General features: G+C 44.5%; 1 protein-coding gene across 5 annotated transcripts in view; it reads right to left on the reverse strand.

The window, feature by feature from the left end:
• Positions 1-8,878: 8,878 nt before the first annotated feature.
• The window catches only part of AFF2 (ALF transcription elongation factor 2), a 455,820-nt gene continuing 437,030 nt past the window's right edge, over positions 8,879-27,668 (reverse strand). For all 5 annotated transcript variants that reach the window (XM_069811154.1, XM_069811152.1, XM_069811151.1 and 2 more), the window contains exons 20-21: positions 23,079-23,293; positions 8,879-18,590 (exon numbers count right to left, since the gene is read on the reverse strand). In XM_069811154.1, the coding sequence (XP_069667255.1) occupies positions 18,469-18,590; positions 23,079-23,293 (337 nt within the window). In that variant the 3' untranslated portion in view covers positions 8,879-18,468. The remainder of the gene's footprint in view (positions 18,591-23,078; positions 23,294-27,668) is intronic.

Consider the following 27,668-nt stretch of genomic DNA (forward strand, 5'->3'; position numbering starts at 1 on the left):
GCTTATGTGTGGTTGCAGGGTGGGAGGTCTGCCTGGCTCACAGCCTGCTCAGCTCCCTGTTTTAAAGAGAGCAAACACGGACCTCAGTTTTCACCATTGCTGCCCAGCCTTAAGGACTTGGCATTTCCCTCTTGAAACTATGCCCATTTTCCCTCTTCCTTCCTTCCTTCCACCCTTCCTCTCCCATCCCAGGACACTTTTTCGTTTTTTTCTGATCCCCAGTTGGCATGACTGGTATTTTTGAGCCCCGGGATTACTGATTGTGCTTGTTGCTGCTCAGATCCCTCCAAGCTCTCCAAACCAGTACAAAGCTCTGGGATTTCAGCCAATTTAGTCACAGGTTTATCATATGCTGACATTGTTTCTCTATAAATAGGTCTACCTTTACTGACATTATTGATTCAGCTGCCTCTCTTCTCACTAATACTCCTTTTAATGTATCCAACCTGCCTTTGTATTTCACCTAATGAAAGGCTGAAGACAGAGGGGTAGATGTTGAAGAGGTTAAACTGCAAGCCTAAAGGTCCTAGGCTTTAAAGTCAGTGTTTGCTATGTGAGATCCACAAGCTTGTCAGTGGAGCAAATCTGCAAGTCTGAGCTCTCTTTTCCACCAGAAAAATTGAACTGTCAAGCCAATTTCACATTTTATTACTAATAATTTGAATTAAAATAAGCTTGTTTTGCAAACCCCTCCACCTGATCCATTCATGGGTTACCAATGATAACACAGACCCTAATCTGCCCATTTCAGACTGTATGATTGTATTGGGTTTGTGTGGTGGGGGTTTTGGTAGCGGGGGAGGGGTTGCAGGGGTGGCTCCTGTGAGAAGCTGCTAGAAGCTTCCTCGGCTCCAAGTCGGACCTGCCACTGGCCAAGGCCGAGCCCATCAGCAATGGTGGTAGTGCCTCTGGGAGAACAGATTTAAGAAGGGGGACCTGCAGCAGAGAGGGGAGTGGAAGGTGAGAGGAACACCTCCGCAGATACCGAGGTCAGTGAAGAAGGAGGGGGGGAGGAGTGGGGGAGGAGGGGATGCCCCTCCAACCCCTGGGGAGACGGCAGGCTGTCCCCCCCCAGCCCATGGAGGGGAGCGGGGGAGCAGATGCCCACCTGCAGCCCGGGGAGAGAGGAGCCCACGCCGGAGCAGGGGGATGGATGCCCCCCAGGATGGCCGGGACTCCATGGGAAAGCCCACGCTGGAGCAGGCTGTGCCTGAAGGACTGCAGCCCGCAGAAAGGACCCATGCCTGAGCAGTTCATGAAGAACTGCAGCTCATGGGAACGATCCACATTGGAGAAGTTCATGGAGGACTGTCTCCCGTGGGAGGGACTCCACGCTGGAGCAGGGGAAGGGTGAGGAGTCCTCCCCCTGAGGAGGAAGGAGCGGCAGAGACAACGTGTGATGAACTGACTCCAACCCCCATTCCCCGTCCCCCTGCGCCACTGAGGGGAGGAGGTGGAGAAATCAGGAGTGGAGTTGAGCTGGGAAGGAGGGAGGGGTGGGGGAAGGTGTTCTAAGATTTGGGTTTACTTCTCATTATCCTGTCTTGATCTGATTAGTAACAAATTATATTGATTTTGGTTTTTTTCCCCCAAGTCGAGTCTGGTTTTGCCCATGACCATAATTAGTGAATGATCCCTCCCTGTCCTTGTCTTGACCCACAAGCTTTTTGTTGTATTTATTTTCTCCTCCTCATCCCACTGAGAGGGGAGGAGTGAGTGAGCAGCCTTGTGGTGCTTTGCTGTTGGCTGGGTTTAAACCAGGACAATAATTTTGAAAACAAGGAGCAAATTTTCCCTCACAGACAGGAACACATCTCACGTGCCGTTTGTCTTGGAGCTAAGCCAAATTAACAGACAAAAGTTGTAGTTGTCTTGCTTGTAAATTAAACTCAGCTTTAATAGGTCATTTATGCATTTTTCTATATATAGTTTGTTTTTTTTTTTTTCTGTGAGTGACTTACTGGGCAGTTTTTGTATGCAGCATAGCTCTCTAGTGCAGTGGGAGCAGAAGTGTTCAGCAGCGTGTCTCGGCACCCACGCAGGCAGCAGCCCTGCCCTGCAGCGTGGTGGGACGGTGCTCTGCTCTGGGCTGGGGAGACCTGCACCCTCACCAGACTGCTGCGGGGAAGGGCTCGTGGGCAACTTGTGCAGCATGGCAGCCACCCTGTCATGGATTGTGCCCCTCAGATGGCTGTCAATTCATTGCACCCTTGCAGAAAATAAGTTCTCCACGGCCAGATCTTCAGACATGGCAACGGCAGTTGAGGGCTGGAGAGGACCACGCTGCAGAACGGTGGTGAGCGCACACGGAGGTTGCTAAGGGCCAGGTATCGGGTCTGTACTTACCAGTGAAGAGAAGGAAAGAGAAAGCTGCGGAATGAGATCAGGTAGGGGAAAGTCCACTGGCGCATAGGACTAAAAGTCATTCAAGATGAGCTCAGCAGGGCAAACCTGGCAGCAGCCCTGCCAAGGGCTCCAGGAGCCATCAGAGTGTTGAGGAAGCCCCACTGGCCCACAGCAGCGTGGGTCTGGAGGGAGAGCGGGTCTCAAGGGACAGCATCCCCCTGAGGAGGTGCCTGGGAGCTGTCTCCACACCACAGCTATCATCTCCTGCCCTCACTGCGTCTCTGTGCCAGGTTGGCAGAGCAAACCCCCTACTTTGTTTCCTAGTTTATTGCCTGACGTTTGGGCTGCTGGACTCAGCGCTGGCATGGCTCGCAGAAACCCCAGTGGCCGAGGCCACAGGACCGCTGGCAGCCACAGCCAGCCTTTCCACCGCAAGGCTGGGTGCCCGCGTTGTGCTGGCGGCACCTCGGAGCTGGCTTTGGCCAAATGTCCGCGATGGGGCAGGAGAGTGAAATTAAACATTCAGATCTGGCAAAGGAAGCTGCCCAGGCTGCCAGAGCAATAGGCCATTAAATCCCACACTCAAACCGAACAACATCCCCCACCCCAAATAAATCATAAGAGAAGAAAACATTTCACGTTGTTAAAAGTTTATACTATCTCTGACTTCAGACATGTTACCATTAACCTGGGAATTAATCAGAGATTTTCATTTGCTCCTTGTTCTGAACTATAATGAGCCCTTTAACAGTGTAAATAAAAAGATCTAAAGATTCAATAAACTATAATGTCACAAATGGCAATCATCTGCCGTGTGAGGCCTCTGTGTTAAAAAGCATCACACAGCTGGAAACAAATGCTTCTGTATAACATTGTAAATAACCTCTAAGCCCACTACTAATTAAACTGAAGCTTCGCTTCTCCTGGGCATTGAATATATGAACCAATTAAGAAAACATAATTTCTTTTCTGAGACCTGTGCTGTACCCCTTAAAAAAAAGGTTGGGGGGGGGAATATAGAGAAAGAGCTAGTGACAGAGAGACAGGGAAAGAAAGGAGAGGGGGGGAAAAGAAAAGAAGAAAGGAGTTTCACAGGAGGGACCACACTGATGCGCTGGGGTTACAATAATGAGACATTTCTGCTTTAAGCAAATTTTGCACCTGTAACCTGCAGAAATATAGCCATAGCACTTGAAAAATTACTTCAATGCTGCACAGTGCCATGAAAATTTATCTTTGAGATGATTTTATTGCATGGTTACCCTAGGCAATTAAATCAATAAATCTTAACTGTCAGAAAGGTTGGCCCGCTGCCAGGAATAAATGAAATGCGCGGAATCAGTAAATAAAAGGTTTCTGACAACTCATTCTAGGAATTATTTAGCAGTTGGGCTTTCTGTTGGTGGTGGTGTTGGTGTTGCTTTTGTCTCCAGCATTTATTGACATTCTTCGTGAGAAATGATTATGCTAACATAAACAATGTAACACAGAGATATAGATAGATGGGAGAGAAGAGTCAGGCTCTTCAGGGTAATAAATTACCCTCCTGGAATCGCACACGAACAGCAACTTTGGGGGGCTGATAGTGCTGGCGGAGGCGATTAGAGAGCTGGGGTCTGAGCCACGGGCTGGCAGCACATCGGCAGCCCCAGTGCCAGACATGGGAGTTTTGTGCGCTGGCCCACAGCGCTTCATCATTAAAACAGACGTGCTATTTTCATTGATTGATTCAGAGATGATTGAGATTGAAATGCCTCCTTGAGACATGCAGGTGACATTTCCGTAGGCCTAGAGAGTCCGGCGTTCACCACAGGAGATGCCAGCTTTGACAGCGAAATCATAGTTATGCCTGTGTAAACCCTGAGTAGTCAATGCAGCTGCATTGTTTTTCATGCTGGTGTTACAAATCTGAAGGCCTGAATCTGATTTCACTTACCCTGGGATTTGGCATGTTAAGGCAGTGTGAAATAGCCTGGATTTAGGCTCAGGCTCTGTCTCTCTCCAGAAGACACTGTGGTGAGGGCAGGTGACCTGATTAATTAACCGATAGATTTTTAGTCATTGTGGTCATCTACTTTAACCTCCTGAATACCAACAGGCCCTTAAACTTCACCTGGTACATTCTGGTTCATGTCTACCTTTACCGGCTGAACAAGCCCATTCCTTCAGCAGGGCAGCGGCTGCCGGGATAACCACCGGCCCCGCGGGGGGATCTGCGTATCCCCGATGCCACCGGGGACAAGGATGCCACTGCCGAAGGAGGGAGCATCCCGCTGAGCTGAGCAGCGGAGGAGGCCTCTCCCGCCCAGAACAGAACTAATTAGATGGTCTGCGAGGGCAGTCCCTCATCACCATCACCTTGGGGCAGCCTGGAGAATACGGGTCTGTCCTTGAACCAAGGAGCCAAGAGGGATTTAGCTGAGTAGTGTGGAGAAAAGCCTGCTGCCAAAATGTCTGTAGCCAGGCTCTGGACACCAAAGTGACCTTCAGTCACAGGAGCCCTTAGGAAGAAACTCCTCTCTCTCTGCCTGGGGCTGTCAGAGGCTCACCAACGCAGCTTGGTCCAAGCCGGAGACATATCATCTTGGCTGTGAAACATTTCGTATGAAAGTATTTCCTTCACGAAACCCTACGGTTCCTCAACGCCCATGTCAGAGCTTCCCAGGCGTATTGCTCCTCTGACACGTCCTGTCCCGGTCATGATTTTGAAGCCTTTGTTCTCCCCCCCACCCCGGCACATCTGCTGCCTCTCGTTGCGGCTGCGTGGAGCCAGGCAGGACGACACTCATGAGCAGCAGCTCAGGCTCGGGGCGTCAGCAGCGCTGGGTGGGTGGTGGGGGCACCGGGGATGCCCTGGACACCCCTCTGGAGGAGGCTCCTCTTGGCTAATCAGCTCCCAAACTGTAGAGGGCATTAGAGATCTGAGTGCTACACTTAACTGAATGAGTCACATCCATTTCTAGGTACAGCTAAAGCCAACGGGCTTTCACAACGCTGATTGGCAAGCAGCTTCTCATTGCAGATAATTCCCTGCCAGCACATCCCAAATGCATAGGTGATTGCTCTTAAATTGATGGCTTGAAGCACAATAACAGCCTTTTTATTTAGTTCCTGCTTGATAGGCAGCAAATGTAGAGTTGCCAAAAAGAAAAAAAAAAACAACCCACCAAAAAAACCCCCCCTACCACCAAAAAAAAAACCCAGAAAAAGAAAAAAGTGCTGCAGTGTTTGCTCTTTGTTATACCACTGTGAGGCTGAAATTCCTTGGGAAGGAGTGTTAAACAAGGCTCCCAGTGCTGCCCAAAGCCCGGGATCAGCACTAAGGGGTACTGGGGGTGTGCTGAGTTTTCCAGCAGCCCATGCCACAGGTGGGAGGGAATTGCCCTTCAAACGCAGCAAACACTCGGGGGCTTCATTCTTACGGCAGATTAGAGCTGGCGTGCTGAATAAGAGCAGTTGGCACTGAGGTTTCACCGAGGGTAGCAGGGCAGAGGGAAGCTGGCACCCAGGCAGCAAGACTCAGCTCTCTTAGAAAGCAGAAAATGGAGCATTTTTCATGTGGCTTTATCACGTTTCTCATAGCACACCCCAGCCAGAAGGGTGAATCCCATCTGCCTGGAGCTGGCTGAAAAATGGGGAGCAAATGGTGGTGGTAGTGGTGGCTGTTGGGTTTGTTTTTTTTTTACTTTTTCACTCAAATTTTCCTTTCAAAATGTAAACTCTTGAGCAAATCTTCATGCAATCCTACAAATACCAGCAGCCACATTTTCAGGCAGCTGCATGCCAGCAGCTGCAAATCACCGCCGAGTCTGGCAAAACACACAAGATGCCCAAGGGCAGTGGACAAACTTGGGTGTGAGATACACAACCAGAAAGCAGCTGAGAACGGTTCCAAAGTTGGTTTCATACATGAATGACATGTAACTTGAAGGAAACCTGATCCTAAAGGTTATTGCCCAAATTTGCCAAATATTTCTGGTCTAGGAAGGCCAAGGCTCTCAGGTAGTAGCTTTTCTTCTGCAGTCCAGCTCCTGAGATCTAACCTACTAACTCATCCCTTGCGTTTAGCTGTTTTCATGTGCTCCTAGGTGTATAGGTTCCCAAAAGAGAGAACACGTCTCATTTTCAGAAGGCCAGTCTACATACATACCTAAAAACATCAACAGGGACTTTTCTGTATCTCATATGACCACGAACTTCTGTTTAACGTTAGCTTCACATGTGGTTTGTGTGCTGAACACATTTACATTAGCTATAATAAAGTCCTTCCAACCGCGTGGACACAATATGGGGTGAAAACCCTGAAACTCCCCATGCACATGTGCCTTTTTCAATCAAAGGGATAAAAGGATATCTAAATTCACTTTGAAACGCAGCTGGTAAGTGAAATTCCTCTCTATTACATGGCGCTGATAATTGCATTGCTTTCCTTTTGGACCATGCAGGAGGGGCCGAAGAGTGTCTCAGCCTTTTAGTGAAAGGATTTAGTCTACGCTTCCTATTCCTTAGCTCCATGGGCCACGGGAAGCTCCAGCGAGACTCTTCAGATATAAATAAGGCTTCACAACCTCTATGTCTTTCGTGCTGGCAACCAAACATCCCGTGGTCTGGAGCAGCTTGTCATGGGCCAAATTAATTCCTGAGGAAGTCATGCAGTTAAATCATCTTAGCTGGCTGAGAAAGTATAGCGCTTCCATCTATCTCTTGAGCCTTGCATAACTCTCAACAACATCCTACTCCACTGCATCAGCCCCACACAACCATGGAGGGAGGGAAGATGCCTCCTTGTCTGGGGAAGAGGGCACACGGTACCTTGCCTGAGGTAGTTGTGAAATGTGTAAGAAAATGAGCATCAAAATACCCATCTTTTATTACCCCTGTCATTGCCATGTTTGGAGGCGACGCTTCTCCCTCTAGTCAGCAGGCTGGCATCTTTTGCTACTGTGGGAATCCCACGTACTGGCTATATGAATAATTATCCTTCTTTTTTTTTTCTTTTTTTTTTCCAGAGGGCTTTTTTCTGAGTTGTGCAGTCGCACTAACAGTGCCGTACAGCACAAGTTTATGTGGAGCCATTCATCATTCATAGCTGGGATCACAGAACACTTCACAGCCGATTACAAGGTTACACATGCAGGGAATGACATGAGCTGCCTATCTGAAGTCAAGCTTCCAGCGGGTTTCTGGGCACACCCAGAGGGTGCTAAGGACTCAGGGAATGAATGGCACACTCAACATCAGCCCTGCCCTCCATCCCGCTGACCCAAAAGACGTCTCTCTCTGAGATATTGAGAGAGGATGTTTTCCGGCTCCTTGAGTGCAAAACGGGCACAGGCGATACACAGTGAGCTCCAGATACCCCATTCCGGATTTTCTTCTGGAGCGAGTTATTGCTAAGAAGGACTGGGGCTCTAGCACCTGTTTTACAGGTAACCATCCACACGGGTGGGATGAGGAACACTGGAAAAGCCGCAGCCTGGTCGGACCGGACAGCTTTAAGCCGCTTCATGCGATCAGAGTGGTGCAGAGAAGCTGGAGGGTATCAGCGAGTGGCCCTTTGTTTTAAGCAGGGCATTACAGTAAATAGCCAGCCTGAAATCCAGACTAACACCTACTGGTATGCCTCTCAAGGCATCCTTCTGTAAGACCATCTGTATTCTGGGCCCACCGCCCCCCTCCCCGGCACTGTCTGGGCTGGGACATCCCCGCCAGCCGCCTCCCGGCCGTGCCTTCCCGCAGCACCTCCGGAGCACGCAATTCTCCAGACGAAGATGAAAAGGTTTTAAGCAGGACTGTAAGTGCGAGGGGCCGTACAGCAAATCACAGTGACGGCTTCTTTTGCTTGGAGACAGTGGCCTGAGATGGACTTTGTGTCGGGAGCGCTGCGGCTCGTCCCTCCCCGGCGGGCAGCTTGACCTCACTTGCTCTGCGCTCAGCAGCACCGAGCGTTCAGCCTTGCACCGGGCAGCCACATCACATGCTGCTTAGCATCTCTCGAGAGCTTTTTACATCTCTTGAGCTGGTATTCTTGGCACTGGCTCTTAGAGCTATTTCTGCAATGATGATATAAAACCTGGCGTTTCTAGTTTTGTCGTCCCGGGAAGCCCCTGGGGAGGAACGCGCTCCTGTGCGGAGGGTCAGCGCGCTGAATTGAACCGCTTTAGTCACGCTGGAGCCTTGGGCTGCTTGGCAGCAAGCGACCAAAAAAATCCTGCCTTTGAAGCCTGGCTCCTTTGCTCTTTAGGTTGGGTTTGGGACAGACAGGATTTAGGCTGCTGTCTTCCAGCTGAGGCCCCTCAGGGATGGGGAAAACACACTATTGATCCTGTTACCTCACAGCTGGTATCAGCACTACATTATTTTCTAACATCAAGTCATTTTAAGTCTCCGCAATGACACAAACACATTGATTAAAAATTAAAACCAATGACAGCTCTCCCACAAACAGTACTTACTGTACCATACTTATTGTATCCTGGGAGGGGAATGAGAAAATAGCAGAAGACAGAATAATTTATAGTGATAAAATGGGTTACATTTTCATAAAAATTTTATTTTACTTTTTTTTTTAAATAATTCAATGCACTGGCAGTATAATTAATCCCTCTATGAGAGACACAAATGTACCAGTTCAACCAATATTATTTATACAGAGACATTGTGTTTAAAAACAACAAAAGTACATTTAAAATGTTTGTACATAAAGTATTACTGTTATTTCTTTTTTTCTGAAGAAGGAACAAATGTAAACAAAATGCATAATTGTGCAACACGTTGGAAATACAAAGCAAAACAGGCAAGATACAATTTTATACATATAAAGCAAAAGAAATCAAACTTTTATAACTATACAACATTTCAGTAATTGCTTGACATTTTAACAGTTACCTTGGTCTGTACAAAACATCTTAACTTATACTTAAAACTTTACAAGAATAACATGCTTGTTCAGAACAAAGACACCTTGTGGAATTGCAATGATTATTGACATGATATTTGCACACATGAGAAAAAAAAGGCTACTTCAATAGCAAATAAAAAGTAAGAATGCAAGGTAAAGGGCCATTTAGTAAACCATAATCTAATTCCAATAGCTAATTAAGTTGCACTGCAATGCAGAAATTATTAAATCTGACTTTTGCTGGAAGACCGTAAGGTCATAATGTTGCTCTATTTCCAGGAACCAGAAGAAAGCATACATAAATTTTCCTGATATTTTGGTTAATTATACATGCGCGTGTGCACACACACACACACACACAAACAAAAGAAAAAAAACGGGAAGGGGGGGGAATAGTACTTGCCACAACAGCCAGAGATGGTGGGCAAGAGAACGCACATACTAGACTACTCCCAACAGGGCTAGGTTAGAAAACCAAGACAACAAGAAAGAGCAAACATCCACTGAGTTTGCTAGGATTACTCTTCCTGAACCTTAGTTGTATTTTGCTTTTTTTCAGAAGACAGGAAGCAACTTGAATTGAATTGAGCCATTTTTAAAATACAGGGAGTACCATAGCCAAAGACAAAACACAAAGCAAAGGAGAGCTCAAAGCCAAAGCAAAAAATAACCAGCTCTTTTGACTTGCTTTCATATTCTGTGACAATATGTCCTAGACCTTTGGAATGTGGATTTTAAAAAAACAGCATTTAAGATTCAGTAGAAGATATGCAATCCAGAGGTGTCAAAAATACAGACAGGAATAAATTATACAATGTTTTATGGAATTACAAGGACTGTCAGCTTGGATAAAATGTATATAGTTTTTAAGTGTCCTCAAATGGTACATATGGCTAAAATTAAACTCCTGATTGCATCTACCTAACATATTCGGTGCCTGATTCTGCAATCTGTGTGCTGAGCACTAATTTACACAGTTACTCCTATGGACTTCAGTGGAGCAACCTGCCAATTAGGATGCTCAGGGGAAGAACGGCAGAATTGGGCCTAGATAAATATTTGCCATGACTTTTAAATGTACAAACCCCACTTGGCTTAGAAAAACTACTTTAGCCTGCTGCAGTGTCTTTGAACTAAAGTAACAGATTCCATCTCTAGACTGAGAGCATTTATGACACGTTTGAATTTATTTGCCATTTTTCTATGCAAGCTAATGCTGATGCCAGTAAATATTTAAACTCAGAGGTAATGAAATTGCAACATGCCTTTTAGTTAAAACCAAAACATATGCAAGCCTAGATGGCAGGCAGAAATTACCCTCCAATTCTTTTAGCAGGGATTATCTGGTGCTGAATCAGAATAGTTCAATATATACTCAGCTTCAGTATGTATTTATAAAGCTGCATTAGGGCATACAGCACAGTATGAAAGGGAGAGGACTAGTTTTTCAGCTGGTGTAAATCAGCACTGACATCTACGGAGCTACTTAGAGGCACATCAGCTGAAGCTTTGGCCCACAGTCATCAGAAATGTACAACCATCATTCACTCCATATGTAAAACTCTCAGCGGTGGAAGTGCAGAGTGAAAGTGTAATCGACATCAGATAAAAAGCTGCTCTGTTACTCTAGTTTCTGATAACGCTTTTCCAGACTGTGTGGTCTAAAGCAGTTTTACGATGTGCTCTATACTGCATAGCTTTGCAAAGTACAATATTTCCTTACAGGCAAGGATTATGGTACATTAATCATTTCATTGGCATGATCAGTAAAAAAGGCATGATGATAAAAGCTTTGGGAGTTTATATGCATAGAGATACATTGGCAAAAATTAGTCTGGGGTTAGAGGGTTTGCTCCTTAGTCTGTGCATATCGGATTAACTCCACTGTCATCAGTAGTCCTATACCAGTTTACACCAGCTGAGCAACTTGTACTCTACCTCTGTCATAAATAAAGCATGTGTGTTGCTACCCACTATTCAGTTCATTCATAAATTCCAGGGTAAATGCCTCCTGCCAGTGGGTCAAAGCTTCTTTATGTCCGTAACGCCACGTTATTTGTCACTGAAGTCAATGGTGGTTTCCCTGAGCAAGGGCTGAGTCAACATATGGTCTGGTTGAAGAGCAAGTCTGCTTGCAGTTATTCCAGCACTAGTCCAGAGACCTTGAACTAATTTCAGCAGTGTGAGTGCTCAGCCAGAACAAAAATGGGTGTAATTCCATTGAATTAACTGGGTTAATGCAACTGAAGTTCTGGCCCAATAAACTTAACTCCAGTAGTGCTATGCCATTTTCGTTAACCAGCTTCTCCTTTGATAAACAGTGCTCAGCAAGCTCCGTAAGACTTGCATGATAGCCATATGACAACAGAATTTGGTCCCATGAATTCAACAAGCTGAGCCAAGTTACTTTACATTTGCTTAGCTCAGAGTTTGGTCCATTGTGGTTACAGTTGTCCATTAAAACAATAAAATTCACTTCACAATCTGACTTCCCTTCTAATTCAGAGAAGGAAATAACTGAGTAGAAATTAGGGCTATCTCTACTTAATGGGTTTTTCAATGGAATTACAACGGGGTGACACTCACACAACTGTGAGTAAACATACTCAGCACAGAGAGCTTACAGAACTTGCATAGAGGGGAATTCAGTTAAAATCAAAGAGGAAAACAAGTCTCAAACAGCTGCATCATCGACGCACATGGCTTTTACCACTGGCATCAGTAGGACTCAGCTAGAGTCCTGTAAGCACGAGTGGTCCTGTGGACACTACAATTTAAATTGCAATTCTGCATACAGTGAATATTGCCTTAGTTTTATGATGTTACTACATGCACTGCTTCTGTCAACTCGTGTGGCGTTTCCAGATGCAGTGCAAGTAAAGGTAAGTGCTCAAATCCAAGTCCCATCCGCAGCCGCATAGCACCAGGACCTAAAAGCAATGCGGAGCCACAGCTCTGTTGCACCCAAGCGGTGGGGCTGGGGTCACTCCGTCCTGTTGGGCACAGCACTGGTCCCCCACCGTGTCTCCTGCACACCAATACTGTGGCCACGGCTACGTGGGGTTTCACACTGTGCAGACCTGTAGTAGCCCAACACCCTGAGCAGGCTGGGGGCTCAGGGAGCTCTGTGCGGCTCCACAGCCTGTCGTAGGCAAGGTCAGGTCTTTTCTGTGGCCTCTCTCCAAAGCACTGAGTACACACATCGCTACTTGGGTTGGCCGCTGGGTCCCTGGGCTTGGTCCCTGCTGGAGTTGTAAGGGAAAAATGGTTTAACTCGATGGTGACTTCAGGGCAGTGACAAGCATTAGCTCTTTGTGACATGTGGTGGCACCCTGAGGTGGATTAAGGAATTGGATGGGATGGTGCCGTATTTGGATTTTGTAGGATACCATGGTATAGGTGTTATTTTGCAGGACATATCAACAGTAATGAACCCCCTTTCCCAAGAAGTGCACACAGGTTAAATTCATAATGCCAGACCACACCAACTTGCCCCAGTTTCTTCAAACCACTCTTCACATCTTTACTGTTGCCTAATATGATTACAGGGTCAATGAGCTGCCTGAGATGTTGCTACATACCCTGTGGTTCTGGGCACAGCTTATCTTCATAGTATTTCTGTGGCAGTGCCTCCTGATGAGGCCAGGTTTGATTCTCACCTGACACCAGTTTTATGCAGCAACTCACCTGCACCTGAATTTGGCCTCATTTCTATCTGTAGAGCCATGGGATCCCCCTGGCTGTACACAAGATCTGAACTCAATCTCTTCTGACTTCAACAGCTACCACCATGGGTTTAAACTGGCGTGAGATGATCAGAATCACTGATCTTGGAAGACAAAAGAAACAGACAAAACATTTTTGAAACAGAACGGCTAAAGTAAAGCTACTGAGTCCATCAGAAAGGCAGGTCTGACAAGAATACTGCAGAGAAGATGGCTACTCTCTAAGTCAGGCAGGAACACTTGCATTCAGCAGCAGGGAGGTTTCGATAATGAAGGAGAGCCTAACTGAGCTTTTAGCCTATACATATAGGCTACAAAATATCAAGTGATATACCTAACATATGTCACTATATCTAGTGAGTATCTGTATCTCTCTCTCTCATTAGACAATACAGAATGCCTACACGCATTGCTGCGGTCTGGTTATATCAAGTCCAGGAGGAGCATTAGAAATGGAGGAACTGAGCCCTCCCAACATTAACAAGACTTATTTGATTCGTATTTATAAAACAGTATGTAAAGTAAAGCTGGCAGATGTCATAAGGACAGTGGACTGGTTTCTCCTCTTCATCCCCTTTGCCCCATTCCCAGTGCACTCCAGTGAGGCTGGGGAGATGCTGCGAGAGGCAAAGGCCCTTTGCAATGACACCTCGGTCTGCGGCCCTGCCCACGTATAGGACGTTTCTACGCTTGGTTCAAAATGACAAATTAATTTTCTTCGGTGCCTTGTGAAATATTTTGCCTTTCTTAAAATTTCAGGACACTGGTCTATTGCAGATGAGTTAACCTTCTGAAAACCAGTACGTTGATAGCATATTCAGTTTTGACACTGACTTCAGGGACTACAGGACCAAGATGACAGAGCTGTTGCTACTTTTTGTCATACCTTCATCGCCTGCAAGGAGACAATAGATGCAAACAGGACTATACACAAACTACAGAGGAACACTTTAATAATTCTGCTACCACTCAGCAGCGGTAAGAGTGTTTTCTCTTTGCAGCTATTGCATCTTTTTTTCCTGTGCTATGAAGTAATGAGCAAGGACCTTCTGCTGCAAACACACATACAAATCCATACATGTGTACACACACACGCATGCATGTGCTTGCTTCAATAATGTGCGTAGTGGAGTTTCTCCTGAACTCAAAGCAAAAAAGTATATTAATACCTAAGTCAGAATCCTTACCAGCCTCATTTTTGCTATCTTTTAAGTTGCACTCACAAAACTAATAATAGGATTTAGACAGCATTAAATACTGATAAAAAAATACAATGAAAACATTTCTTCCAAAGTACCTAAAAACTTGTCATTGAATCCAAACTGTTACAATGGAAGAACATCATAAATTCTGTGAAATTAAAAGCATAGAAATTAAGGTCCAGATTCAGTTTCTCAGATTTTGTTTCTTTAGGAGGAATGAAGATCTTGATCTTTATTCTTAAAAAAACCCCCACACTGATATCAACAGACCTGTTGCTATTTTTCAGAGGAGGTAATTTATAAATGAGAGAACACATTCACAGAGAGACTATTTAAATGACTAAAAGTCCAGAGACCATGTAAGAAAAAGTGAAATTAAGCTATAAGAAGCAAGCTGTGAAAGTTGCCACCAACACTATCAACAAAAAGGCTGTAAGCTAAACCAGAATGACTGAAAAAATAAAGGTAAGACAAAATGAAATAAAATACAATAAAAAGCACAAATACTGGGCCAAACCCGGCTACCCAAACTCAGGGTGAACCGTTTACACTCTTAGTTTGCTAAGTGTGGGAAGAGCTATTTGTCCTTTGAAAGGAGCCAAAGGAGCATTGCTAGGACCAGTGACCAGTGACCAAGGGGACATGGTCTAGGGGAACATGACCCATACGGGATACATCATCCCAGGCTTTCCCTCCGATCCCTGCTCTCGAGGACCCAACACACATCCCGTGCCTACAGATACTCACTGCACTCAGAGCAGGATATTCTGCCTGCACATTGTCAAATACTTCACTTAAGGCCTGCTGCAGCTCTTGACATGGAGGTTAAGTGCTATGTAAATGCCTCGCTTGAGCACTTAGGACTTTGCTGCCCTTGGATCTCGTACTGATGGAGCTCCCAAATACTTGCGTTTAGCCCTTTACTGGCATGCTCCCTTCACTGCTGAACTACTGATATTGCTCCAAACGTCCTGAAGCATGGGACACAAATGACAGTCTTGTCAGCTCTGGCAATTTTTTATGAAGCTTGGTGTCCTTAAATCCCAGCTGCAGAAATCAAGAGATTACATCACTGTCCCATTTTATCACTGTTAAAAACAAATGTGTCATTCCTGGCCCTCGGCATGCTTGAAAAATGCCTGAAAACATGTCATGAAATCAGTCTCAAAGCTCAGTATCCAGAAGGCAATACAAGAACCAAAAAAATTTATTTAAAAAAAACCCAAAACACCATGATTTGAAGCCAATCCTGTAATTTTTGGTGCTTGGTTCATGGGTTTGAATGCCTGAAGTGGGCAGTGTTAAGAGCAGACATAGCAAATGCCCAAGCAAACACATGCTGCTTCCCCATGGATTGAAACAAACAAACAATCTCATTTGATTAACTCTGCTGGAAGTAATATTTTAAGGGTAAAATGATTCCACAAAGATGACATGTTCGCATTTGAAATGAGATGAATATAGTGCCTGTAAAAGTGCAATAATCCTTAATAACTAACCCAAAAGAAGCATCATCCCCAGGGATAAGACGGTAATTCACTCTCCATATTTAATTTGTTTCTAAGCCGCTTTTGAAACAAGACTGCTAAATAGGAAGTTGGCTTGTGATCCTAGACTTGACTGCTGGACTTATAATCATGCCATTGATTGAGCATACATTTCAAACTAAGTCACAGGATACAAAATCAGGTGGGCTAATTCCTTAAGCTGTTTAAGCAGAAGATTGTGCACACAGGGTAAATTCAGAGATAGGAGTCTGTTTACTGGGGGAACAACAGGGGAAAGATAATACATTGTCTTCACTGAGTGACTGCAGCTAACTCTTTGAACAGTCTTGTGTCTGAAGATTGTATTTCAAGACATATCTATGCTTCATAAATGCATGGAAGTCTAGGATTTCAGTCTACATTAAAGGAACAAGTGACGACAATGCACTTAATTAGACTAAATAGTTACTGATTCTCATTAGTGAGATATTGCAAAAAGAATGGAAAACACTGGCTTATGACAAAACCACCCCAACACTACTTCATCTCAAGTACTCACCCTGTTCAAAAAAATGAAATACTTCAAGTGTTTTGTTTTCTTTTTCTTAAAAAAAACCCAACCAAAACCCACAAACAACAACCACCTTTCATCTACATTTCTGAATAGTTCTCACTGTTGTGTTTTTATTCATTAGCTACTGGGGCCAGAATCAGCGTGACAAACACTGTCAGATTCACGTTTCAGCCATGTTACTGAAACCCTCAGAGAACAGATAAGGGTGTATCGACCACTTCAGGAAAAGGAATGTGCAGATAATACAGGATGTGCATGTTCTGCAAATGTCCTTTGCAGACAACCCTAAACTGGATGATTTCTCTAATTACGCACCTTGGCTACATTTATAATACAGTCTTCTGGAACAAAATATTAGGAAGTATTGATTTTTAAGAAATGGTAGTACTACAGGGAGCTAATATACAACAGCTACAGTAATGTTTGTCTTAAATGTGCATTGGGCAGAGTCCTTAAACTGCTTTTACTGCAAATATCCAAGGCCTGCTCTAAAAATCATAACAGTCTGAACCTTTTAAATGCAAATTTGTTCTATTTATCTGGTCACAACCCAGTGAGTAGAATCCAATAACTCACCAGATTAAAGGATATACAGGATTATATAGCAGAAGGTAATTGCAATTAACTAATATCTGGATGGCATTTAATACACATATTGTATTATTTCAATGAGATGAGACAGAATAATATTTACATTGCTATGAGCATTTTCTGTTTATAGAAATGGAATTTACAGTTCAGTAAGGTATGCAGGCATTATATCAAGAATGAGATGAGACCACTTAAAGTCTTGTGAATTATTGATATAAATTCATTTTGTTTTGTTTCATGCACCAGCGCTTCTTGCAGTGGCACCAGAAGAGCAGTGCAGTTTATAACAGGGGAAAAAAAGAAGAGGAAAGAGCAAATGTGAAATGGTGTAATTTATTCACAATTGCTTTGAAATTCTATCTGAATTGTCTCATTATTATTCACGCATTAGAGGAATGGTCCAAAACATGACAGCATGGGTAAACAGATGCAGAGCTTGGAAAATAGGTAATCTGACTGAAGTATTCATGGCCATTATTAAACAAATGTTATATTGCTTTTGGGTAAATCTGGTGATTTTATTTAATTTGACATTCTTTTCAAGATAGCAAGATAATACTGTTTGTTTCTAATGCTCTGAAATGAACAAAACAGGTGAAAATTGATGACACATGGAATTATAATGTTTCAACAGTAGCTGGTTAGTTAAACTTCTAGAGAGTTTCATGAAGAATCTGCATACACTTATTAATGGACTTTTACATACAATATCAATGCTTAGAGTGTAGCGGTCCTGTTAAAATCTGCTTTCACTGAGTCACTATGCAAGGAGAGATTGTTCTATAAAGAAAAATCTTGGATGAGTATTTGTTTGAGACTAAACAGTAAAACTGAAAGAAAATTCACAGATTTAGTATAGGAATGGTAGATAAGACTATGAAAGCTAGTATTTTGAAATTGCCTAAAACCTGCAATAAATTCTGCTGCCTACTGAAATTATTAAGCCAACAATAAACAGGAAGAATGGAATATCAAAACCTCATTGCATAGTGTGTCATCGTTCTTTAATGAGGCATTCCTTCAACCTTTTACCTCTTAACACCTTTGGTGATCTTACATTATGTACCTGTAAGATATTCAATGTTCTCTTTTAGAGATTAAGCCTATAGGAAGTATGAAATCTTAGGAATGTACTGTGTCAGGTAGTGATGCCAGAATTAAGCGTCAGAAAGCTTGGTTCAGGTTCAGAAGACGACTTTGAATGAATAGCTATAACTTCTACTAATTTATTTCAGAAGGGACTTCTCATATATACCCTCAAATATTTAAGACGCTTTGTACTATTTCTCAGGAATCCATATCTTCTCAAAGTGCTTTTTTGTTTTCACTTGAAGGCAGCATGGACTTAAAACAATACTGCAGGGAATGTACCGTTCCATAAAGCACATAAGGATGGCAGGATCCAGGAGACACAAGGCATAGAAAATTGTCGAAAATGATTAGATGGTACAACACATACTGCTCTTTGAGTCATAAGTTCCATTTATGGTGACTTCTACTTCCAATAGATAGGATATTAAAAAAGGCAATAAAAATGAAGTTACATGAATAAACTTCCAGAAATGAGTGGAGTTCCACCAGTGATCGTCTCTGCGCTGGTAGAGGTAGAAGAATGGGGATGTTATGAACAGGGCAGCAGTCACTACAACAAATGAGCCTCAATGCGGAGCCAGTGGAGTCCTTGGCGAACGTAACGAACCAGATTGGTCATACTGCTGTGTTGTGTTAAGGGTCCCATCACTGAGTCCAGGTCTACAAAGAATTCTGGAATACACAAGAAACAGAAGTCATTGTTTCAGGCAATAGTACAGAAATACATGTATCCATGACTTCCCACTCAGTAGCTGCAGTACAATTAGTAAGTTCTCAAGACATTGTGTACATAAGCACATGATCAGTAGGAAAGAATTTAAACAAAGGCAACAATACATTTAAACAGACCGAATTAGATTATCCATGCTGGAAGTCAACCACAACATAGTATGAGTGGTTGCCAATAGTTTTCGTTAGCTCTGATGATCTGCACTTTCAGTTTTCTGAGCCTAGGTTTGCTGATGGCATGATTTAAATAGCTGGCAATAAACTGTGGCGTTTCCTTTTCCATGCTGTACCCTCTCCTGGGCATGAAGAGCTAGTCTGGATCTTGCAGAAGACCTTGCTTGCTCTTTTCCCTACCCTCCAATTTCTGTTACTGTCATTGGAGCAGTTTTGGCCTTCTGCTCATCCTGCTGCAGCTGCAGGCCCCAGAGGATGTGTGTGGGGTGGGAGGGAATAAGGAAGAGGAGAGAGGGAACCCAGCAGAAAAATACCATCTAGGAGATGGGAAGCTATAAGGGGAAAGAAAAGATGGGTAAGGCCACTGGGATCAGGTGCTGGGAAGGGTTAACAGGAGGCCACTAAACAGGGCGCCACAGTTAGGAAGCATCACACCAGTTTACTTTATGCCATGTGTTAGGTGCTCTCTGGGTGAAAGACTAATGCTGTTAGGCCCAACAGACCTTTCCTAATTGCTTTCAAGGGAGAACTGGTTTGTGTCCTCTATTCTCCCACAGCTTGTCTTTCCGCTCACTAAGGTGCAGGCATTCCCACATACACAACACTTATGCTATATTTAGGTGAGTGGGAGCCCGCTCTCATTTAAAGTCCCTCAGAGCTCACATAACAACCAACAATCACCCTAACGGGTGGCTGAGCCCTTACATTCTCACCCTATCTAAAATCCAGTGCGTGGCACTCAGCCAGCTAACACTGTATTGGCTGCAGTTCGGGAGAGCAGATGTGGGTACAAAATCATTATCAGTACTTTCTTCAGCAAGTAAGTGCTGCTTTGAGGTCTTCTATCCAAGTATTGACAGCCTGACCCTGGTCAGCTTGGGAGCTACAGCAGTATCACAGCACAAAGTGATTTGGCTGGAGGCAAGCATAATGAAAGCTTAGGGCTATCACCAGTTGCGTTAAGATGCTGCAGCCAGCAGTTACTTTTAATCTTCCTTCCTCTGTCTTTTATTCCCCTCCTCCAGTGTAAAATCAATACATTTAGAAGTGAAATAACACACTGCCTTGCTTCCATTCTGGAGATCTCATTCTAGGCTCAAATAAATAATAATTGCTGTTAACGCTGAGAATTTACCTTTAAAGCCTGATTTCAGTTTAACATTTCTTGAAAAAGCCACAAGCACTGAAGCCACTTACTAAAGAACAGGCCTTTGTCACTACAGACCTGATAGTTTTCTACTGTAGAGAAAAAGTGCTGCTAGCTTTGGAAGCTTAAAAAAATTATCTGATTTTGTAAAGTCAGCTGAGAGTTTGATGTTATAAATGGTGAACAACTCTCCAGGTGATCCAACACAAACCAGCCCATGGATTGGCTTTGGGAAGTCTGCAGTTTAGCCTGGCCTGCTATAGATGCAGAGTTTATTACAAACTCCATCTATTCTCCCACACCCTCTAAACTCTATCGACCAGAGGTATACGGCAGTATGTTCCCACTTTCCTTTTCAAACCAGATCAGCTTGGCAGGTCACAGTTCTGCTGTTCTCCCTCTTGCTATGCCTTTTTATTTCAATGGCACATCTTTTGTCAGGCTGACAAGAAAGGCTTCTGTCTCCTGCTCTGAGCCAGCTGGACATGAGTCAAGTCCAAACTGGGAGCGTGCAGGCATACTCAGAGGAGCACAAAACCTAAGCTGACAGCCGTGGACAAGGGGAGGCTGCGCAGCTCCTACAACATGGAAGAAATCTCTTGTGTCTGCATGGGCATGACCTAAGAAACATCTATGACAGCAGTAAGAACCAGAGCCAAAGGCTACTAGACATTACAATGATGGGACCACCTTTTTATACCCATCTCTATTAGCTCATCAGGGACACATTCTCGGGCAAGATGTACCCTGTGGTTCAGAAGACAACAGACACAATGAGAGCTGACCACAAGGGAAAAAAAAACCCCAAACTAGTTACTGGATGTAATTTTTTCAAAAAGAAAATTCATTTTTATCTTAAATGTGGGTTTCTTGTGGCTTTGTGTTTGTTTGTTTTTTGAGACCATTTTTATTTCAAGGCGGGGAAAAAAAATCTCATTTTTTATGATGAACTGACTGCCCAAACCCCTGAGAGAGAAGCCAAGATATCTGTCTTTTACCTGGGACTCAAGGCAGAGTCTGGGCTTTGCACCTATCCCGTTTGCTGTCATGCGGCATTTCTGAACTCACAGTCCACACACCAGCGTACCAGAGCTTGGGCACTGGAACAGCCAGTCCAGCTGGCAAAGGTGGATTAGAGATAGCTATGGGGAAAGGGATGAGTCCTGTCCCAGACAGCAAGATATAGCTGTTTTGAATTATTTGAGAGATGCAGATGACATCTACTAAAATAATTACAGCTAGGTTTCATGAAACACTAACATTTCTCACATCGAAGTGTCTTAAATATATCCTTCTGTAAATGGAACCTGTCATGTGATATGATGAAGACCTGCAGAGTACCACAGCAGTCCTTATACACTTTTTTGTTACACCATGCATTTTTCAAATTGCAGTTTAATTGTGTGTAAGCATGCAACTTTAAATCAAGTATTTAATTAGAAATGAGGTATCTTTCCAGATGAAATGTAAAGACAGACATGCTATAGCATGTATGAAACTCTGATCTCTCTCCAATGGTTTATAATACTTAAATGAAATTTGAAGTAACACGAACTTTCCATTCCCTGTAACATGGCTGCAGTTTGTGAAACAAGATATGAAAGAACAGGGCACAACCCTAGATGTCTTGCTCATGTGAGAAACTCTTGTTCATGCATCCAGTCCCACAGAAGTCAAAGCGACTGCTCATCTGAATAAAGATTACTCCTATATGGCTTTGCAGAATTGGGTTGGTTTGATCGTAAATCAAAATGAGAACAAAGAGGAGCGTAGGGGGGAAAATGCAGAGAGAGAGTCAGCAGGTTTTTTTCTCATCCAGCTCTAGGACTGATAACAGCAGTGGCTGGGTACATTTTCTGTCTGCTGGCTGAATGCCTGAGCTATTTTGATTCAATACCAAGTAGAACATTTAACAACTCCACAACACACAGGGCTAATTACAAGATTATCGCCATCTCTTTCTCCTATCAGAGCATCCTTCTGCATTCCCACTGTAACATTCTGCAGTACATTTGACAGGGAATCACTTTCACATTTTGTGAAAATGGATGCAGCTATGGAAAAAATCCAAAATGACTGCACTGCTACTAAATTAACCAAAGCGAACAAAGGCAAGAAGCAGTGGGGAGGACTGGACAGAACTTCTATTATTGTTCCTCATCCAGGGATAGATCATTATGACCCACCATTCAGACATAAAACTCTATAAATCTCAAGCTTAGTTTCTCTAAATCAGTGGAAATTTGCCACTGACATTAATGGGAGTAAGATCAAACTGCATACAGTGAGCACATTTGTCAGGAAAAGTCAGCCATCTAAAATCTCAGTATAATTTAAGAGAATGAGCCAATTCATGATGAGAATATTTCCCAGTTAGGCTGTACACCTCTAGTGTCAAAGAAAGCTTTGTCAATGATTTGTGCAAGCCCAAAGCTGGAATCTGAATAATTACATTATCATAGGAAGTTCACAGCTGGCCAACAATAGGCCAGATTTGTCCTTTAGTTACATCTCAGCCACTCCACTATACTCAGTATAACCCAGTCACGAACTGCTTGCCAGAACTCCTTTGAAATGACTGTGGTAAAGACTTACATTTTGTTGTTAGGAATAAACAAGCAGATTTGCAATCCAACCATAGGAGAGTCAAGGTCATGGCTTTCAGTGGACATCTCCTAATCGGACTCCCTGCATAAACATAACATCTAATGTTTCCTTATTATCCTAGCTGGCATTTTAATAGTCTTAAACCCGTTGACAGAGCAGTCTGAAAATAACCTCGGTGCTCTATGAGAAGCTGAAACTGTGAACGAATTTGCAGACTCAAAAGCTCTCATCACTTGGGGCTCATGTTCGCTAAATTATTTGCCAGCTGCTCTGGTAACCCCATGTTCAGCGTGTGTTACACATCCCCCCTCTGTGCTTGACAAGAGAAGACACACGTTGGCTACAGTGACCAGCAAGCAGATTTGGTCTGTTTGCTCAAGCTGTCACAGTTGTGCTCTTAGATGCGGTGGTTCTGGGTCCAATTCCCAACAACGCCTACGAGAACAGAAAGCAAGCTAAAGCTGATGAGCCAAAGGGGACAAAGAAGAAGCCGAGTGGGGCACCTTTGTTCTCCTTAGTCAGCTTGTCAGCCATGTCCCAATGCTCGTAGCTCCGCAGGACGTTGTTGGTGATGTTGACGTGGCTGGCAGCCATGTGGTGGATGCGCTGAGGGATGGTGATGGTCCCCGCTGAGGAGGAGCCGGCGGTGCCCGCGCTGCTTCCAGCAGAGCTGACGGGGGACGGGCTCAGGGACATGGGCGATGGTGTTTCTGTGCTCCTGCGAGAGGAAAAGGGAGAGTGAGTCCCCCTCACACACACCACTTCATTGCCCTCCTAAATGCACTTGAAAAATTAACTCTGCACCCCAGTCAGGGGAGAATGAGCAGTAGTATCTCCTGGTTTTATGAGAAAGGAGAGCTTATAAACTGGGAATGACTGAAAATAAAAAGGGTTTTAATTCTCCCTATAAATGAACTGTTATTTAAAAAAAAAAATCTATCATAAAAATAGAGCAATCTTTCAGAGAAAGAAGTATCTCATAGCTGTAATGATTTTTCTACCTGCTGCCAGAAGCTGCAATGGCAGTTAGAAAACACTCAATGTGCAATATTGGCTTATTATCAAAGCATTTTGTGGCAACCGCAATGACAGTTTGCTCCAAATACAGTCACCACAATAAGTAAAGTGCAAGTCTTAAAAGCACCCTGCAGAGCAGTATTAGGAGCTGAGGGTACTGTAGGATTATGAATATCTCTATAGGATTCTTTAAGACTGGCTATGGAGATTTGTTCTTAATTGCCTACAGTTCATCCACACAGTTTTGTACAGAGCAGTGTTTTAAGTTACCTACTTAGTGCAGCACTACTGTTCTAATATAGATTTTCCTTTAATTCTAACACCAGCAATTAGGAATTACCTGCTGGCTGCAGGCAGTGTGGAGGTCAGCACAGCAAGCTCATGTTTAGAGCTGTGCAACGCTGAATGCTCACATACAGATATTCTCTTTGAAAATTTATAGAATCATAGAATCCTTTAGGTTGGAAAAGACCTTTAAGATTGAGTCCAATCATTAACCTAGCACTGCCAAGTCCACCACTAAACCACGTCCCCAAGTGCCACATCTACATGTCTTTTAAATACCTCCAGGAATGGTGAATCAACTACTTCCCTGGGCAGTCTGTTCCAGGGCTTGATAACCCTTTTGGTGAAGAAGTTTTTCCTAATACCCAAATAAACCTCCCCTGGCACAACTTGAGGCTGTTTCCTCTCATCCTATCACTAGTTACTTGATAGAAGAGACCAGCACCCACCTCACTACAACCTCCTTTCAGGTAGTTGTAGAGAGCGATAAGGTCTCACCTCAGCCTCCTTTTCTCCAGGCTAAACAGCCCCAGTTCCCTCAGCCGCTCCTCATAAGACTTGTGCTCCAGACCCTTCACCAGCTTTGTTGCCCTTCTCTGGACACACTCCAGCACCTCAATGTCTTTCCTGTAGTGAGGGGCCCAAACTGAACACAGTATTTGAGGTGCAGGCTCACCAGTGTTGAGTACAGAGGGACAATCACTTCCCTGCTCCTGCTGGCCACACTATTTCTGATACAAGCCAGGATGCTGTTGACCTTCTTGGCCACCTGGGCACACTGCTGGCTCATATTCAGCTGGCTGTTTACCAATACCCCCAGAGCCTTTCTGGCTGGGCAGCTTTCCAACCACTCTTCCCCAAGCCTGTAGTGCTGCATGGGGTTGTTGTGACCCAAGTGCAGGACCTGGCACTTGGCCTTGTTGAACCTCATACAGTTGGCCTCAGCCCATTGATCCAGCCTGTCCAGATCCCTCTGTAGAGCCTTCCTACCCTCCAGCAGATCAACACTCCCCCCTAACTTGGTGTCGTCTGCAAACTTACTGAGGGTGCACTTGATCCCCTCATCCAGATCATTGATAAGGGTACTAAACAGAACTGGCCCCAATACCGAGCCCTGGGGAACACCACTTGTGACCGGCCACCAACTGGATTTAACTCCATTCACCACAACTCTTTGGCCAGGTTTTTACCCAGCGAAGAGTACGCCTGTCCAAGCCATGAGCAGCCAGTTTCCCAGGAGAATACTGTGGGAAATGGTGTCAAAGGTTCTACTAGAGTCTAGATAGACAACATCCACAGCCTTTCCCTCATCTACTAAGCAGGTCACCTTGTCATAGAAGGAGATCAGGTTAGTCAAGCAGGACCTGCCTTTCACAAACCCATGCTGGCTGGGCCTGATCACCTGGTTTCCCTCTACGTGCCACGTGACGGCACTCAAGATGATCTGCTCCATAACCTTCCCCAGCACCAGGGTCAGGCTGACAGGCCTGTAGTTCCCTGGATTCTCCTTCTGTCCCTTTTTGTAGATGGGCGTCACATTCACTAACTTCCAGTCAACTGGGATCTCCCCAGTTAGCCAGGACTGCTGATAAATGGTGGAAAGTGGCTTGGTGAGCACTTCTGCCAGCTCCCTCAGTACCCTTGGGTGGATCCCATCTGGCCCCATAGTCTAGTGTATGTCTAAGTGGTTTAGCAGGTCGCTAACCATTTCCCCTTGGATTACGGGGGGCTTCATTCTGCTCCCCATCCCTGTCTTTCAGCACAGGGGGTGGGTACCTGGAGAACAACTGGTCTTACTATTAAGGACTCAAGCAAAGAAGGTGTTAAGTACCTCAACCTTTTCCTCAGCCATTGTCACTACGTTTCGCCCCCTGCATCCAATAAAGGGTGGAGATTCTCCTCAGCCTTCCTTTTGTTGCTAATGTATTTATAGAAACATTTTCTATTATCTTTTATGGCAGTAGCCAGATTAAGTTCCAGTTGGGCTTTGGCCCTTCTGATTTCCTCCCCGCATAACCTCATGATATCTCTGTAGTCCTCCTGAGTTGCCTGCCCCTTCTTCCAAAGGTCAAAAACTCTCCTTTTTTTCCTGAGATCCAGCCAAAGCTCTCTGTTCAGCCAGGCTGGTTTTCTTCCCTGCCGGCTTGTCTTTTGGCACATGGGGACGGCCTGCTCCTGTGCCTTTAAGATTTCCTTCTTGAAGAATGTCCAGCTTTTCTGGACTCCTTTGCCCTTCAGGACTGCCTCCCAAAGGACTCTGTCAGCTGGGCTCCTAAATAGGCCAATGTCTGCCCTCCAGAAGACCAAGGTAGCAGTTCTGCTGACCCCCCTCCTTACTTCTCCAAGAATCAAAAACTCTATCGTTTTGTGATTGCTATGCCCAAGAGGGCCTCCAACCACCCCATCACCCACAAGTCCTTCTCTGTTCACAAACAACAGCTCCAGCGGGGTGCCTTCCCTAGTTGGCTGACTCACCAGCTGTGTCAGGAAGTTCTTCCACACACTCCAGGAACCTCTGAGACTGTTTCCTCTCTGGTGTATTGTATTTCCAGCTGACATCTGGTAAGTTCAAGTCCCCCAGGAGAACAAGGGCTAGCGATTGTGAGACTTCTCCCAGCAGCTTATAGAATATTTTGTCTGCCTCTTCATCCTGGTTGGGTGGTCTGTAACAGACTCCCACCATGATACCTGCCTTGTTGGCCTTCCCCCTGATTCTTACCCATTAACACTCAACCCTTTCATCACCATCGCTGAACTCTGGACAATCAAAACACTCCCTAACATACAGGGCTACACTACTGCCTCTCCTTCCCTGCCTATACCTTCTGAAGAGTTTATAGGCATCCATTGCAGCACTCCGGTTGTGTGAGTCATCCCACCATGTTTCCATGATGAAATTGTTTCAGTCAACAAGATTAAGGGTTCCAAAAATCTCTTCTCTTGCCCCCATTTGGAACCACTTACCTAAACAAACGCATTCGATTTGCTGTGGAATACACTTGAAACACAGGGCTGAAATGTTCCTGGCACTCTCTGCATGAAGCAAAGACACCAAAACTCTCCGGACTGGGATGTTGCAACCCGTTCCTTGACAGGCGGCCACTGATGTCTCATGCTGTGCAACAGCATCAAGCTCACTCAGTCTCATTATGGGCCTGATCCAAACCCCAGGAGAGAAAGGCTCCTCCTCTTGGCTTTATAAGCCACCGTCAGTGGTCCCGAACATGAAGCGTGGGCACAGACCTGCTGTGCTGACACCTTGCAGGTGCTGTGAGACGGACTACCACCACGGCACAGCCTTGGGCTGAAAGGCATTTATGGCAACAGCTTTTGCTGCAGATTTTCCAGCAGTGCCCTGCTATTACCTGTGCTCAACAACAGGCTCCTGTGATACATTCTTTTTCCAGAGCTAGAGACCACGTTAATTCAGCAGCTAGTAGCTTTTTACACAGCTTATGTGTTACAGTTTAAGCATATCCTACGGCACAAATGTTTTATTTTTAAGTCTCAAAACATCCTGGTTACTTGACACGCCACAGTGTCTTTAATGCACAGAAGAGCTGAACTATACTAGATTAGGTCTGGGAGCAGTTAAGAATCATAAGTATCTGAGGAGACCAGGAGTATTTTGTTAGAGCCACTTACAACAAGCTGACGCACTTCTGCCAAATAAAGCACATTGTTCATTGGATTTACCCTGTTGTGCACAGCCATTATTACTGTGGTGAGTCTATTAAATCTCTCTATTTTGTGCTTTCTGTCGCTAGAGGTGGGAAACATTTCTGTAATGA

This window comes from Haliaeetus albicilla, chromosome 23 (assembly GCF_947461875.1).
Source record: "Haliaeetus albicilla chromosome 23, bHalAlb1.1, whole genome shotgun sequence".
NCBI lineage: Eukaryota > Metazoa > Chordata > Aves > Accipitriformes > Accipitridae > Haliaeetus > Haliaeetus albicilla.